The sequence below is a fragment of the Thamnophis elegans genome, chromosome 15 (genome assembly GCF_009769535.1).
Source record: "Thamnophis elegans isolate rThaEle1 chromosome 15, rThaEle1.pri, whole genome shotgun sequence".
Classification (NCBI taxonomy): Eukaryota; Metazoa; Chordata; class Lepidosauria; order Squamata; family Colubridae; genus Thamnophis; species Thamnophis elegans.
Window position 1 is genome coordinate 22,437,610 of NC_045555.1, and position 17,669 is coordinate 22,455,278.

General features: G+C 41.3%; 2 protein-coding genes across 2 annotated transcripts in view; one reads left to right on the top strand and one right to left on the bottom strand.

Moving 5' to 3' along the window:
• LOC116518577 (calcium-activated potassium channel subunit alpha-1) overlaps positions 1-17,669 on the top strand; it is a 91,082-nt gene that overhangs the window by 50,060 nt on the left and 23,353 nt on the right. The window lies entirely within an intron of this gene.
• On the bottom strand, positions 16,742-17,056 carry LOC116518578 (guanine nucleotide-binding protein G(I)/G(S)/G(O) subunit gamma-5-like). Its single transcript, XM_032232079.1, is given in 3 exon segments — positions 16,742-16,764; positions 16,829-17,023; positions 17,025-17,056. Coding segments are annotated over 2 exon segments (204 nt in total). The 3' UTR covers positions 16,742-16,764; positions 16,829-16,851.

Here is a 17,669-nt window from a genome sequence, read left to right on the forward strand (position 1 = left end):
TAGTTCTATCTTCTCATTTCTGTTCTGTTTGTCCTCTTTTCATTTCTTCCTTTTTTAAATAATTTTTTATTTTTGAATAAACACAAACAGACAAAACACAACAAACACCACAAAAATATCTTCCATTACAAATTATAAAGAGCGTGTCAATTGGTTACAAAGAGCTTTCATGCATCTCTTCCACAGTCATCACCTACAATTCATATCAAGTGATATGTTTTAAATCAAATATATTTATATATATATTACTATCATCATACCTCAATCTTCATATGACTATGATTATTTTTACGTCCCTTTATATAAAATATTCCAAAATGTAAAGCAAAACCACATGATGGCATTCCGTTATCTATCCTCAATATCATCCAGCAACATTACATCTTTATGACATTTTCTAAATAAAAAATTAATTATGTTTAATAACAAAGTTTCTAGACCTCCTTTCTTAATCACTGTTTACAATTTATATCCAATTTCCCTTTTGTCATGTCAATACAAATATTACATTATCATTATCAATCATTTATTTAGCAACATCCATCATCATTTTATTTTTATTTTTTATTTTTTGGTCTTAATTTAACTAAATTTGACTTACCCTTTTTTAATATTATAAGTTTTTATACATAACAAAGTTTCTAAACTTCCTTTCATGATCACCATTTAGAATTTATACCAAATTTCCTCTTATCAAATCAATACATATGTGTACATTGTTATCATTATCAATTATTTATCTAACTATATCCATTATCATTTTTAACATAATGCTCTAATTTTAACTAAATTTGACTAATATTTTGTTACTAGTTTTCATATCTCAATCTATGTCTTTCCAGTAATAGTGCAGTCTTATGTCTTTTGCCATTTGTGGAATTAGTCTTCTGGTTGTTTCCTGTATCCAATTTGTGTGGACTTCTCTTCGCAACTTGTTGCCTTTTGCATATCTTGTAAAACCTCGAGACCCTCCGTCTGCTTCTTTAATCAACTTATCTTTGGTTATCAGTAGTGCTTTTATCAAAGTTTCTCTCCTTGTATCCATCAATTCTTCTCTTTCTTCTTCTAAACCTTGAAATCTGGGATAGAGCTCTTTTCCATCTATCTTCCCTTTCCATGTTCCACTCTTTCCATCTCCAACCACAATCAGTTCACTGTCAGTATCCACAATTATCTTGCCTCTTTGTTCATTTTTCCCTTGGGTTTTTAGGACTCTAACCTCCACTTTTTCCATTTGCTGGATGTTTTCAATTTTTCCATGAAATTTTACTGCATTACAGTCTATATTTTCCAATCTCTTCTCAATTCTCTCTTTTGTTTCTAATATTTTTGATATTAATATTCTAATATTTTTTGTTTTTAATATTTTTTGAATTTCAAACATAATCTATTGTAATGTTATGGTTTCTTTTTGATGATATGCCATACTTCCAACTAGTAAACACTGCTACTCTAGTTTCAAAACTCTTTATTGTTGTAAGCCACCCAGAGTAACCCCATGGCGAGATAGGTAGTAAATAAATTTAACAAGCAAATATGTAAATGATCATACATCCTCAAATTTAAAGGGACATTTTAAAGTAATAACATGCCGAAACCTCACAAGAAAGCAGAACTCTTGAAAAAGACAACATTTCAAAAGGAACTTTAATTGGAAGACAGTGATAGCAAAGCGAAAAGGCAGGATCTGAAGTTCCCGTGCAAATACGTTAGGTTAAAAGTTACTTGGTCAAACCCCTCCCCACTGCTCAGTCCGATGCCAGCCAATCACTAGGTGTTGAATTGCTGTGAGAACTTTAGGCTGGGAAGGTGATAAGAAGTTGTTCTCAGGCTCCATGGTCTCGTCCTCCTCAGAGCTGAAACAAAGCAGATGGCCCCATCCCTCCCTCCTCCCTATCCCAAGAAGACACATCAAAGTAAGTAAAGTAAAGGAAGACCAAGGCCTTCCACCAGAATGGCAGCATCCCGATAGGGATCTATTGGAGACCTGACAAAACCCTTCTTAATTTCTTGTAGGGACTTAAGGTTACAATTCTATGACTTGCAAATGTTTGCTGGGAAATTTCACCACCTGACTGAAATTATGTTAGAATCCTGTGAGAATTTCTTTGGAGGAAGACCCCTCTTATTCAGTTCAAATTTAACTTTAAGGGAACATGAAATCTGAGGAAAACGTAGGAATGATCAGAATTCTCACGGGAAATTTTATCAACCTTGGAAGGATGGAAGGCTGAGTCAATAGCAATAGCACTTAGACTTGTATTCTGCTTCAGAGTGCTTTAAAAGCCTCTGTAAGCAATTTACAAAGTCAGCATATTTCCCTTAGCAATCTGGGTCCTCATTTTACCCACCTCGGAAGGATGGAAGGCTGAGTCAACCTTGAGCCATTCAGAATCGAACTTCTGGCAGTGAGCAGTGAATTAGCCCGCAATACTCCATTCTAACCACTGTGCCACCAGGGCTCAGTGAGCTAAGAGGACATCTGAAAGGTGTCCATCAGCTAAAGTAGGAGGATAGAAGTTCCTTTTGCTAAGATATTCTATAACTGAATCTACAAAGATTAAAGAATAGTGGTAGAACTTGGATTTATGAACTCTTTTGGTTGAATGAATTTGACATTTCAGTGATTCTGTTTAATGTCATTTACTGGAGGCGATCTCTGAGAGGTAGAAGTTATTACTTGTTTCTTTAAGGATGGTGGAAGAGATATTAAAAGACAAGAAATGGATCTTCTTACTTGTGGATGATATAAAAAACCCAAATCTATGCTATTGAGTTTAAATAATTTGCAGTATGAATTAGACACAAGACATTGAATTGCTCTTCTCTGCAATCTTTCCAGAGTGTCAACATCTTTTTTAATATATTATAGTGACCAAAACTGAATGCAGCATTCCAAGTGTGGCCTTACCAAGGCATAATAAAGTGGTATTAATGCTTCACATGATCTTGATTCTATCCCTCTGTTTATGCAGCCTAGAACTGTGTTGTTTTTTTTTGTCAGCTGCTGTCTCATATTTAAATGGTTGTTCACCAGGACACCTAGATCCCTCTCACAGTTACTACTATTGAGCAAGGCACCACCTATACCCATGATGGCGAACCTATCGCACACATGCCACAAGTGGAATGCAGAGGGCCTCTCTGCCGGCATGCAAACTTGCCCCAGCTCAGCTCCACTGTGCATACACACGAGCCTCCCACTGGCCAGTTGATTTTTGGGTCTCTGCATGTACATGGGCGGGGGTCGTGCACCCATGTGTGGGGATTGGGGGACATGCATGCATGCATGCAGGAGGAAGGGGGAGCGCAGGGGGCATGGCGAGCCCTCCCAGGCCCCATTTTTGGTCCCAGGAGGCTTCAGGGTGGCCTGCTAGGCCCAAAATGGGTCACGGGGGGGGGGGGTTGCATGCACTTTCATGGGTGTGGCAGAGTATGTGAGGGTCACGCGTGCATTAGATTATGGGTGTGGGCACATGCACATGCACTGTTGAGCACACATGGGTGCTTTTGACACACAAGGACAAAAAGGTTAGCCATCACTGACCTACACTATACTTGTGCATTTGTTTTACTTGGCTAAATGCAGAATCTCACTTTGTTCACCATTGAATTTCCTTTTGTTAGATAGTGCCCAATGTTCATGTCTGTCAAGATCCTTCAATATCTCAAGCCTGTCATCTGGAGTATTGGCTATTCCTGCCAGCTTCGTGTCGTCTGCAAATTTGATGAGTTCCCCATCTATTCCCTCCTCCAAATCATTGATGAAGATATTGAAGAGTACTTGGTCTAAAACAGAGCTTTGGGGTACTCAACTGCATACCTCCCTCCATGTAAATGCAGCTCCATTGAGGACTACATGTTAAGTGCGGTTGGTCAGCCAGTTGCGAATCCATCTGGTGGTGCTGCTGCTCCAACCCACATTTTTCTATCTTATCAAGTAGTAGGTTGTGGTCTACAGCCTACTGATTTGTAAATAAATAGGTTCATATTTGCTTATTGAGAATGTAATTGCGATGTGTGTGTGTGTGTGTGTGTATGTATATGTATATGTATATGTATATGTATATAAATAAATACGATGACCATAATGATAGCAATTATGGGGTCCTACTATATAGAAATGAAGTTTAGTTCAACTCAGTTGCTGTTCTAATCCGACATGCATTTTCTGACTTTCTCGGATCCACCTTTGAAAGTGATCAAAACAGTGGGGAGGAAAGTGATGACTGCAAAGAGGGATAAATAGACCAAATTTTAATGCACAATTGGTTGTTCCTGACATTTACATGCTAGTTAAGAAGTAAGAGTACTCAGAGACCTGGGATTTTAGTAACTTCACCCCCTAAAGAAATTGTTGGAATGCATATTGCAAAAGAGGGGAGGGGGTGTGGGAACAGGCTATGCTTCTCACAGCAGCAGCTCAAGGGAGCTATTGAAACAGCTAATTTATTGGAGCTTAATAGATTAAAAGTCCAAATTGAGTCTCGTGAAATAAACCTAATCAAATTCTAATCTGCATAATTTCACTGTAAGCAGCAATGGGAAATGTTTGTAATTTATGTTTCAGCAGTTGCCAATCATGTTTTAAAACAAAGCCACTACATTCGTTTCTTTTATGCAGAGGTTTTTCATAATTTGCTGTTCTCTACCTTCCTTTCTCTCCAGAAAAAGAAATAGAGAGGAACATAATGTTTTTCTAGCTTGTGCTTGTTTTTAATAGTAATCTTTCCATTTACACCATATGGGTTTCAATAGTATCACAGAACAGTATTAGGAAGATAGAGGGAGAATGAAATAGGAATAGGGATAGGATAGGATGCAAAATAGTGTAGCATAACATAACATAGCATGCAAAATAGCCTAGCTTAGCCTAGCCTAGCATAGAATAGAATAGAATGTAGAATAGAATGTAAAATAGAATGTAGAATAGAATAGAACAGAACGGAATAGAATAGAACATGGATAGGATAGGATGTAGAATAGAAGAGAAGAGAAGAGAAGAGAAGAGAAGAGAAGAGAACAGGGGATGAAGATGGGGATGGAGATAGAGATGGAGATGACACAAGATAAATACCATCAGGCATGGTCTGGAGTTTACCTGCCATTTACAAGCTCAGAAGTCAAGTCCTTCAACTTCCATGCTAGAATAAATTTGGTGAAAAATTTTCCAAATTACCAAATAAAGAGTAACAAATAAACAACACAGTGTCCTAACACAGAGTGATTGTATCTGTTCACCAGTGCAGCACTGATTGTTGGTGAACTGGAAAACAACAAAATAAAGGTGTTCTCCCTCTCCTTTTCCTCAAAATCAAATGTAATATACCTTCCAGCACAGGGGTGGGTTGCTGCTGGTTTTACTACCGGTTCAAAACACCCACACATGTGCACTGTTCAATGTAAATCGTTCTTCGCACACGCAAAGAACAATTTACAGTAAACTCTGTACGTGCAGTTACTAAAATCCAAAATTGTGGCGGTCCAGCGGCATGAGGGAACCGGTTCAGGGGTGTGGCAGGCCTGGGTCACTGCGGGTTCTGTGACCCAGGCTTGAATTCCGCTACCGGTTCAGCCAAACCGGGCCGAACCGGGGGCTACCCACCTCTGTTCCAGCACCTTCTGATGGATATTTCACCCAAGAGATTATCTCATTTTCCTTCCAATTTGCACTTTACAAAGCAGTCCATAAGGGGCGCTTTGAGACTTGTGTGTCCAAGGAGGACAATTGCAAGGGAAATAGGTATGGCAGAAGATTTTTCATAAGAGTGCCTTGTATAAATGAAACAAAGAGAGCAAGGGCTCCCTTTCATTGCTAGCACTGTGGACCTGTTGTGTTGGGTGAACTATTTCAAACAACCTGTATCTGAATATGAACCTCTATCTGAATAATTGCCACTTTAGGGCTACACCAACTTACAGTAGCAGGGCACTGGGTAAAATCGTTAATATTGTGGAAGTTTATGCTGAAAGTGATGAAAGAACAGGTTGACATCTATAGGCTGGCCTATAGAGGCCTTCATCTTCAACCATACAGTCCATAATGATTATCCCTGAGCCAGTTGCTTTGAAGGCAGGTGCATTCTACAGCCTAGCTCATTTGTTCCTCCTGAAAGTATTGATTTTGTAGAAATGTTCCTGTGCAACTCTCCTAACTCGCTTTTGCTAACTTTGCTGAAACTAGTTGAGTTTGACACAGAGTTAATAAACACTTGGCCTGAGCAGGAAGCACCTTGCTGCCTTGATATACTCATTTATTTGCCAAATTTCCAGACTGTGTAAATCTTCTAAGAGCTTTCAACTAGTACAATAAATCAACTGTAATAGTGTAACAACCAATAATAGTCACAGTGTAATGCAGCATCTCTTGTAAAAACTCATCAAATTATCCATTCCAAAGGATATTCATTTGCTCAACTTAGTAGAAAAGCGGTGTTGTAACTAAAATAACTAAAGTAGAATTCAGCCATCTTTAAAATAACGGTTATAAAGGAATAAAACTCTTACCCTGTTTTATTCTGGGTTATCAAGTAAAATATTCAGGAAGGTATTGTCATTTTAAAAAGTCATTTTCACGTGTGATGGGAGAATCAAAAAAGTGATCAATCAATCAAATCTTTATTTGGTCATAGTACAGCATGTAGAATATAGAAATCTCAGAGTCAAGCAAGGGAAATCAGGAAATCCAGGCAGTTCAAATGAATATAAGGGTTTATTGCAAGCTTAAGCTACAAGAATCTGAACTACTAACAGTGAAAACAAATTGGCGGTAGATAAGAATCAACAGGATTCAAGATGGGTTGAACTTAGGTCTCTTATGGGCATGAAAGGACTGGATACTGATGACATATTTGACCCCTCTCTCGGGCTCAGCCTAGTTAATTAAAATAAAATACAAAAAAAGAATGTGTGTGTGTGTGTGTGTGTGTGTGTGTGTGTTTGTACATACACAAACTTGATCTTAAGATAAAATTAATTAGAATGATCAAGGTTTTTAATAGGAAGTGTAAATAATAACTCCAGGCATACACCTGCATAGAAGGTACAATAAAGTATAGCATGTCCCATTGATTCAACGAAACAAGGTATTACCCTGGAAATGTAAAGGGCAAAATTTTGTTCTTCTGTTTAGTTAGAAGTTAGGAAGGGCACCTGGAGTAGCGTGAGTGCATGATAAATCAATAGATAATTGTAGAGAAAGAAGAAGGAACTTAGGTCTCTTATGGGCAAATTTAAAAAATGGTGGGGATAAAAGCAGTAGACTTATTTCTGGATGTTTTCTGAAGATGACGAAAAATCTAATGTAAATATATGGGTATATTTGTGTGGTTGTGTTCTTTTTATTACTAGCTGCATTAGATTTCTTTTAAAATACGAAAATTTTGTGCATCTTTAAATATCATTCAATGATTGTGTGTTAGCCATTTTCCATATCAGGTAAATTTACTAATGGCTTACCTATTAATGCTTTGATTTCTACACTTCCTTTATTCCTGTACTAAATTGTTCTCATCAGCTGGCTCCATCAGTAAAAGAAATAAGACAGAGAGAAAATTAGTACATCCATTTGAGGGGAGCAGGGAGGGTTACAGGAACAGTGTCTAAAGGATCAGATTTTCAGAAATGAATGGGAAGGAAAATGTTGGTTTATTTTATTTTATTTTATTTTCAATAAAACCCAATTCAGAGAATATGATCTGAAATCGTAGTGAGCTGACAGTGAGATTTTGTAAGATAGGCATTTGAAAATTAGGGAGAACCTGGAACAAATGTTGAGTACACTTTAGGCATGCATTAGGCTGTATAAAAAAGCAAATGTTTTTAAACTGTGTTCTCTTTTTAAGTTTCGGATAACAGCGCACAAGCCAAAACTGCTGAATCCTCTAAATACTATAGCAGCTGTTAATCTAAATGTGTTTCAGCAGTTTTCGGCAGTCAGTTCTCAGCCTTTGAATTAGCTTTTTATGAAAAGAGAGGTGAGATCAGACAATATCTAGGCTCAGATCAGACAGATCTAAGCTTAATGTACTGTTTAAAAATTGAATTGCAACCATCTGTATTAACGTTGCAGTACTATGGAATTTAAAAATGCAGAATGCTCACACAGTTTTGAAATTTCAGCAGCTTGGCACGTCCATTAATGTGTTTTCTATAATATATAAAATGGTAGATGATAATCTAGATAGGAATTATGACAAGAATAGAATAGCATAGCATAGCATAGCATAGAACAGAACAGAACAGAATAGAATAGAATAGAATAGAGAGTGGAATAAGAATAGAGTGTGGAAATAATAAAATAGAACAGAAAAGAACAGAACAGAATAAAATAGAATAGAATAGAATAGAATTCTTTATTGGCCAAGTGTGATTGGACACACAAGGAATTTGTCTTTGGTGCATATTCTCTCAGTACACATAAAAGAAAAGATACATTAGTCATGAATCATAAGGTACAACACAGTGGTGGGATTCAAAATTTTTTACTACTGGTTCTGTGGGTGTGGCATGGGTTGGTGGGCGTGGCAGGGGAAGGATACTGTAAAATCCCCTTTCCCTTCTGATCAGCTGGGACTCAGGAGGCAGGGAATAGATGGGGGCGTGGCCCGTCAGAGGTGGTATTTACCTGTTCTCTGAACTACTCAAAATTTCCGCTACCGGTTCTCCAGAACTGGTCAGAACCTGCTGAAATACCGCCTCTGGTACAACACTTAATGATAGCCCTAGGGTAAAATAAGCAATCAAACCATACTAGAAAACTATCAATATAAATCGTAAAGATACAAGCAACAAAATTACAGTCATACAGTAAGTGGGAGGAGATGGGTGATAGGAACAATGAGAAGATTAATATTCTGAGACTCACTAAAACTCAATGGACAGAGCTTTCATTTTAACATCATCTTATGTTTTGATGTCATTTCCTCTAGACATCCCTGCATTGGTGTTTGGGAAAAGAAAATATGGACGTGATCGTGTCAGAAGCAGGAAGATCTTTAGCAGAGAATTTGTTGAACATGGCCTGAACAGTTAAACATGTCAAAGCATGGCCTTTTTTTTAGTGGTAAACTCTTTTCATTCATTAGGGATAGAATCAGGATCACGTGAAGTGTTAATACCACTTTATGATTCCTTAGTAAGATCACACTTTTTTGGTTTTGGTCACCATGATGTAAAAAAAAGATGTTGATCAAAACAGATGATGTAGTTCGATAGTTGTATATGTTGTGGCTTATACTAGGGCACAATGTATGGAGATACAGCAGTGGTGGGTTTCAAATCCTGTTCCAACTGGTACAGTTGGAACGGGGCTGGCGGCATCCTCATGGACGCACGCAGCGTGCATGCACACACGTAGTGCACACATGAGTCTTAGCACCTCCGTGATGCTCCAGCTGCTCAGTGGAGCGTCGTGCAGACGCTGTACATGCCATGCGCCTGCACGGAAGCGCAGAAGCCTTTAAACACCTGTAAGGAGCTCGGGTTGGCGGGTGGGCCCTCCGGAGCACCGTACCGGTACGGTGTCCAGGTCTCCAGGCTGGCTCCGGCATGTGTGTCCTGGGGAGTACAGCCTGCAACCCACCACTGAGATAGAGAAAATGGGTAGTGTTTGCTGTTTTAGAGAGAGAAAGAGAGTAAAATTGCAAAGAAATGAGACATTTCTTTCTCTTTATTCTAATTCTTTAAACTGATTGGCTACCTAACTCTGGTGGACTTTTGTCAGTTACCAATGATCCCTTATGACTTTTGCCATGATTTCAGGATTTCTAGCAGACTGTTGACTACTTCTTTGTGATCTTTAACTAATCCTAATTCTTCTCTCTAGAATAGGAAGTTCTGTAGGATGCATCTATACCCACATAATGGGAGGGAGGAGAAGGAAGGAAGAAAGGAAGGAAGGAAGGAAGGAGGGGAGGGGGAAGGAGGGGCAGAGGGAAAATGGGAAGAAAGGAGGAGAGGGGGAAGGAGGGGCAGAGGGAAAATGGGAAGAAAGGGAGGGACAAGGGGATGGAGGGAAAGGAAGAGGAGGGGAGGGAGGGGAAGAAAGAAAGGAAGAAGAAGGAAGGAAAGAAAGAAGGATGGAAGGGAAAGAAAGGAAGAGGAAGGAAGGGAAAGAAAGGAAGAGGAAGAAAGGAAGGGGAAGAAAGGAAGGGGAAGGAAAGAAAGGAGGAAGTAAGGAAGGAAAAAAGGAGGCAAGGGGAAGGAGAGATGGGGACAAAGGCTAAGGGAGGGAAAGACAAAAGGATGGAGGGAAAGAAAGGAAGAGGAAGGGAGGGGAAGAAAGGAAGAAGATGGAGGGAAAGAAGGAAGTAGGGAAGAAAATAAAGAAAGAAGAAAGGAAGAGAAAGGGAAGAAGGGAGGAAGAGGAAGGAAGGAAAGGCAGGAAAGGAAGAGGAAGGGAGGGAGGAAGGAAATGCCTATGAAATGGAAGAAAACATTTCCATACCCCTGGCAGCTTTTACATCTCACGACTTAGCGTGTTTCTGATGCTGTAATGAAATATTGTTTTCTTAATATTCTGTGACCTGATTTTTTTCCCCCTTGCTTTATGGGTGCAAATCAGTATTTTCTCTAGTCAGCACTTGATGATGGATGTCAAAATACAGGCCATGTATAATGCATATCTAGCATTAGCGATTTAAGGTGTTTACTTGTCAAGCCGAAGAAATTCAAAAACTTCACATTCACTGAATTCACCCAGCTGTCACTTGCAGTTTTTCATAATTTCAAATGAAAGTTGTGATAAAACAGTTTAGGTTGCCTTGAGTTTTTTTTTCCCCTGAAGGAAGAAAACAGACAGCATCTAAAATTTATGCTGCAAGCTGAAAGGTAGGCAACAAAGCGGAATTTTCTGAAAGTTGGTGGGGGCGGGGGAAGCACCTTTCTGGCTTTCTTTGACCTCCTGCTTTTTAGAAAAGTTGAAACAATAATATTTAGCAATTATATGCCTCTTGGTATAAAAGAAGAAATTTTATAAAAAGATTTCTGCTGATTCCCAGAGAGTAATATGTAAACTTATAAATGTGGCACAGTATAATGGAATGTGCTCCTTTCAAACCCAATTAAAGCTTAGCTAATAATTTGTTTACAGCAAAATAATAAGAAAATGCATCTGTCTCTGTATCAATGAAAGACAATATCTGTAGCTCAGGGTTGAACACTGATGATGTTATCTAGTTTGGTAATGAAACGTCTGCAAGAAAACAAGCATGCTTAGAGAGCACCAGACACCTTTCATTTCAACTCTGAGTTACAAATATGCCCCTTTATAGTTTCATATAAATAACAAATGAGTGATGGAGGAGTAACACCTCCTTAAAAAACCTTGGTCCAGCTGGCCCGGCTGGTAGCACCTCATAAGGGCTCCTTTCCAGGGTTACAGGAGAAGACAGTCAACGGTTTTGAAGGTGGAAGAGGGCTCTACGCCAATGGTGGGTTCCGGCCGGTATGGCCTGGTATGGGTGTACTGGTAGTAGCCGGGAGCAACAGCCACCATACCGGTATGCAGGGACGTGCAGTCACTAGAGGCAAGGGAGGCGGAGCCTCACCAGTCTCCTTAGGAAAAAGAAAGAAATTTAAATATTTTTTTTAAATAATTAAAGCCAAGATAGTTGCTACCAGATTCCAGCTCACAGTGGCTTGGTGTCTGCTTAGTGTTAACCAAAGCAGGAGGCGAGAGAACTCGGGGCCTCTTTTCCATAAGGAATTTTTCGCCTTCTAAAAGTTAATAAAGAGTTAAAAGGCAAAGAAGTTCAGATGGAAAAGAGGCACTAATTCTCCTGCCTCCTGATTTGGAAGCAGCCAATCATGTCTTCTTGAGCACGCTTACGTTGGGCAGGGCATGCTTCAGTGGAGAGAGGAGTGGGCGAGGAGGAGGCTGCCTCTTTGCTGCAGACCTGGGCGCTTGGCGGCTCCCGCGATGCAAAGTGCCCTACCATCCCCGATGCTGCCGCCCACTGCCCCGGCCTGCTTCTCCAGGTTCTGCCGCTGGAAGTCCCGGATTGCCTCTGGGGCAGCGGCCCCGGCTGTGAGACAAGGGAGCACTTAAAGCAGCCGCTGCTGCCGCCACCACCCCTCCTTCGCCCAGCGGGGCGGTGGCGGCGGCTACTTTAAGCGCTCCCTTGTCTCACAGCCGGGGCCGCTCCGGGCCACCGGCTGCTGACATGTGCTCCTGTGAGAGCCTCTGCGTAGTGCCGGGAGGCCGCGGAGAAGCTTCGCTCCATTTCTCACTCAGCCCTCCCCCAGAGGCAATCCGGGACTTCCAGCGGCGGAGCTTGGAGAAGCAGCGGACGCAGGTCGGGACAGCGGGGCGGGGGGAGCGGGGCACTTTGCATCGTGGGAGCCACCAAGTGCCTTTGCTGCAGACCCGGGCGCTTGGTTGCTCCCGCGATGCAAATTCCCCCCCCCCCCCGCCAAGGCCGATCGCTGCCCTGCTGAGCTGTTTCGCAAAAGGATGCCCAGCTGAGCCTCACCAGGTATAAACCTCACTGCACGTCACTGCCGGTATGGTGGCTCATTTGACCCACGCGCCCGCCCGCATTCCATACCTGGTTTTAAAGCAATCAGGCCAGTCGCATATGCGCACACAGCATGTGGCACCTGCGCGACCTCCGACAAGCAGCCGGGTGTCGCAGGGGCAGTGGAATGCACATGTGTGCGCACCACACGTGCACGTCTAGGATGCCCATCCCTGTGCGCAGCATACCAGTAGTGACAGGGAGAGGAACCCACCATTGCTCTATGCCCCAATGACAGATAAAGCAGCAGAACAATCTTGTAGGAGAAGGGAATACCCACTGCCTTGTGGGTATATCCACTACTGGAAAAGGCTTCAGGAGTCAACCTCCAGGCAAAATCTGGAGCCAGAGTCCCGGAAGCAGATCGTGACCAGAACCACATTCTGGTAACTCCTGCGACACCAGTGGAACCAATTGGATCGGCTCTGCCATTCCATTGGGCTATTTCAGCGATGTGGAGAAGGGGGGATCTGCTGCTTGGGAAACAGTCTATCCTCAATATTAATTTACCCAGGCCCCGTGCTCTGGAGAGGACACTTCAGCTTCACCTCTTTCCACAGCATACAAATTAAATAAACATAACATAAACATAAACACAGCACGATACCAGGAGTGAAATCCAGCAATAGCAGTTAGACTTATATACCACTTCATAGGGCTTTCAGCCCTCTCTAAGCGGTTTACAGAGTCAGCATATCGCCCCCACAGTCTGGGTCCTCATTTCACCCACCTCGGAAGGATGGAAGGCTGAGTCAACCTTGAGCCGGTGAGATTAGAACCGCTGAACTGCAGATAACAATCAGCTAAAGTGGCCTGCAGTACTGCACCCTAACCACTGCGCCACCTCGGCTCTAGCAGATTCTGATGGGTTCTAGAGAACTGGTAGTGGAATTTTTTTTCCAAACAATTTTTATTTTTTTATTCTCTTACATCCCATTTTAAGTATACATTCACATAATTGGTATTCTTCTTTACATTTATCATTCTTATACATTTATTATTTCATTTAATAAGTTATAATGTACAATTTGGGTTGCTTTATTTACCATCCCTTCTTCCTTTTGTAAAACCTTGTTGTTTTCCCTTTCTTTTCTCCCTCTCTCCCTTCTCTACTTTCTTCCTTCCTCCTTCTCCTCCCTTCTTTCCTCCCCTTTCTCCTACTCCTGCTCTTCCGCTTCCCCTTCCTACCCTATCTCTTTCTCTTTCTCTCCCTTCCATCCTCTTCTCCTTACCTCTTTCTTCTTTCTCCCATCTTCCTTTCAATCTCTCCTCCTCTCCCCCTTTCTTCTTGTTGGTGTATATTTCAAAACTCAGTTTATGTTTCCTTGGGATGGTATTTCCGTCAGCCCAAATATAATTTAGTATCATTTCTTATTCCCTTACCTTCACTAGTCTACCGTGGATATGTTTCCCCCCCTTTATATCTCGCTCTTGAATATATACTTATATGTTTAATATTTTCTTTTCTGTTTTCCCCTTCTTCCTCCCCTTTCCATTTAATAGTGCGTCATCTGGGTACTTTATCTTCTCCCTACTTTCTTTTCTAGCTTGCTTTCTTTAGCCAGTCATAAAATCTTCCCCATGTCTTGAAGTACTGATTCCTCTTTATCCTTTATTTTCATTGTCAACCTATTAATCTCTGCACAATCTAATATCTTTTTTATTATCTCTTTGTCTGTTGGTAGCTTATTTAATTTCCAATTTGGGGCAAATACAATTCTCGCTGCTGTAGTTCCATTTATAATCAAACAAGTATCCTCTTTCTTGAATTTCTCTGGAATAATACAGTACCTAATAAAAATATCTCTGGTCTAAATTCTATTTCTTGTTGTAACATTTTCTTTAACCATACTCTTATTTTACTCCAATATTTCCTTGCTTCTGCACATGTCCACCCCATGTGATAGTATGAACATTTCCAACATTTCACTGACTTGTCTTTAAACATCTTAGCTAGTTTTCCCGGTGACATGTGCCATCTGTAGAACATTTTGTATAAGTTTTCTTTGTAAGCTTTTGACATGGTTAGTTTATAGTTCTTTTCCCGTAGTTGTTGGAACTTTTCTAGTTCAATCGTATGACCAAAATTCTTTGCCCAGGTTAACATTGTATCTTTTACCACTTCTTCTTCTAGCATAGTTCTTAATAGGTAGCTATATAATTCCTTGATTATTCTTTCTCCCATCTTATCCAACTCCGAACTTCCTAAGTTAAAACCATTCTCCCTTTTGTCTTTTTCATATCTTGATTGTATTTGCAATTGTGAAAACCATATCAATCCCTTGTTTTTCTAATTCTTGTTTTTGTTTTAGTTCCCATCTTTCTGTTAAGATATCTTTATATCTAATAATATTTTTCATACTACTAATATTTGGATGTGTCAATGCTTCCATTGTTGAAAGCTACATTGGTATTTCTAAATAATGTTTCCTTTTCACTCTTTCCCATATTGTTAATAATCCATTCCTTACATAATGTCTTTGAAAATAGCCATGTGCCCTACTTTTATCATACCACAAAAAAGCATGCCAACCCAGTAGTAGTGGTAATGGAAATTTTGAGTAGTTTGGAGAACTGGCAAATGCCACCTCTGGCTGGCCCCAGAGTGGGGTGGGAATGGAGATTTTGTCATATCATACCCCTGCCACGCCCACCAAGCCACACCCACCAAGCCACACCATGGCCACCAAGCCACACCCACAGAACCAGTAGTAAAAAAAAGTTTGAATGTCACCACTGCATGATACTATAGTCTTTTGAGACTGATGGATGCCAATGAATGAAGTTTCATAAGCCTGGTGGCACTCAACAAACTGCCTTAAACCAACAGAAGAGTTTGGCATTTCTAAATACGTCAAGAAACTTGGCAATAGGTAGTGGTAAAAATATGCAGGCATCCCAGAACTTGAATGACACAAACCAACTGACTTTTCTTTTCAAGAAAACCACCAAGCTCAGAGAGCACTGAAGGCCCCACATCTGAACATATGTAAAAGTCTCTTTGGTGTCACAGACACCTCCATGGCGACAGTTTTTTTTACTAACCCTGTAGAATACAGTGGTACCTCAGTACTCCACATTAGTTGGTTGCAGAAGATGTAATGAGTACCAAAAACAATGAGTGCCAAACATTCCCCCCCCCCAAATAAAGGAATCATATAGTGCAAGGGTGTCAAATTCAAGGCCCGGGGGCGGGATCTGGCCCGTGGGGTGCTTAGATCTGGCCCACGAGGCTGCCCTAGAAACAGCGAAGGACTGGCCCACAATGCCTCTGCAGAGGGTTGCAGGAGACTGTCACAGTCGGCACGTTATGTTTGCAATGTTTAATGTGTCATTTTCCTTTTTTTAATTATTCAGGAGATTAGCTTGTATATAACTTCTCATATACGCACTTCCTTAAGCATTTGTATATGTGTAAGAGAAGTCAGTATATAAGAAATTATGAGCTAGGATAGCCATAACAACAAGTCAGCCAATGGGAACTGTTTGGTGACTAAGAAACACTGTTGTTGCTGTGTCAGATGCAGGGACGTGCAGTCACTGGAGGCAGGGGAAGCGGGGCCTCACCAGTCTCATGAGGAAAAGGAAAGAATTTTTTAAAATAATTAAAAAGGCCAAGGTAGTTGCTGCCAGACTCCAAGTCACAGTGACTCTGAGTCTGCTTATTGCTAACTGTAGGGGGAGGCGAGAGAACTATGGGCCTCCTTTGCATAAGGAATTTTTCGCCTTTTAAGAGTTAAGCAAGGGTTAAAAAGTGAAAAATTCCTTATGCAAATGAGGGACGTGATTCTCTTGCCTCCTCCTGCAGAGGGCACTTTGTTTAGAGGCTTTTTAAAAACATTTAAGCAGAGTCATCCACGTGGTGACTCTAGCAGCAACTATCCTAGCCTGCCTGGCCCTGGCTAGACCAAATCTTGCATTTTTGACGCAGCTGGAAGGTATGTGGGTCAGAGGGAGGGGGCAGGGGGGAGGAATTCAATATTATTTGTAATGTAATTGTAATTTGTTTTTAGTGTGTGTGTGTGTGTGTGTATGTGTGTGTGTGTATTTTATTTTTTAAAGTGCCTTCTGGGCCGAGTGAAGCAACAACCTTCAGACAGGAAAGCATACAGCTTGTTAGAGAGGTAGATTTTAAGGGGAGTTTGAAACAATAGCAATCTTACAAGCTCAAAGTTGGCACATTAATACAAAGTTTCTGTACAGGCTCCAAGCCATCTTGTTTAATTTCCATATTCAACATAATCAGCTAGGAAAAGTTGTTAGGAAAAGTTGTTAGATCAAATCAGAGAGGAAAAGTTGTTAGATCAAATCTAGGAAAAGTTGTTAGATCAAATCAGAGAAAAGAACAGACTTTCTGTGGTCTGAATGGATTTGTACTTGATGAAACTCCTGTTAATAAAGGATTGTGATGTGCATTTTGAAGGCAAAACTGCTTCAGATCAGCTGCAGCTTGTGAAACCTTCACGCAGCTCACGCTAGCCTCGAGCCGCAGCTGTTGCACCACAATTCATAGCGGTGATGTTGGAGGCGCCGGACATGGCCCTCTCCCTCACTCAACTCTGTGCGACGTCGAACTCGTAAAAGAGTCGCTGCTGCTGGCAAACGGGCGGGTCGCTGTGCGGGTGGGGTGGCTGCTTCTCGGAACTTTCGGGCAAGTTTCTGGCACTTGGAAAACTCCCCCGCCCATAGACTCGAGAGAGAGAAGGGCATGAGAGAGAGACTCAGGCACAGCGCGCGCTGGCGGACTCCCTCGCTCTAAAAGTACGGCTGCAGCCCAACGACTGCTCTCCCTCAGCCTGCTTTTCTCGCACGTCCCGGGGTCCCGCCGCTGCTCCCCCCCTTCCTCAGCTTTTGACGGGAAGTCCAATTCCCTCATCACAGTCCCCTTCTAGCATGGTGTCCTTTTTCCTCTGCTGACTAGAAATCAGTTCCCCCACCATAGAGTCTCCTAGGGAGGCATTCTTTTTCCTCTACCTGTCCTAACCAAAAGCCTTATCAATTATGGAGCCGACCAGCAACAGGGAGCTGCAGCAGAGGGATGAAAGAGCCACATGCAGCTCCAGAGCCGTGGATTGCTGACTCCTGATCTTGACCTTATTTCTTCTCATCCACAGGCCCACTAAGGACCATCTCAGTGCGGCTGCTTCCTAG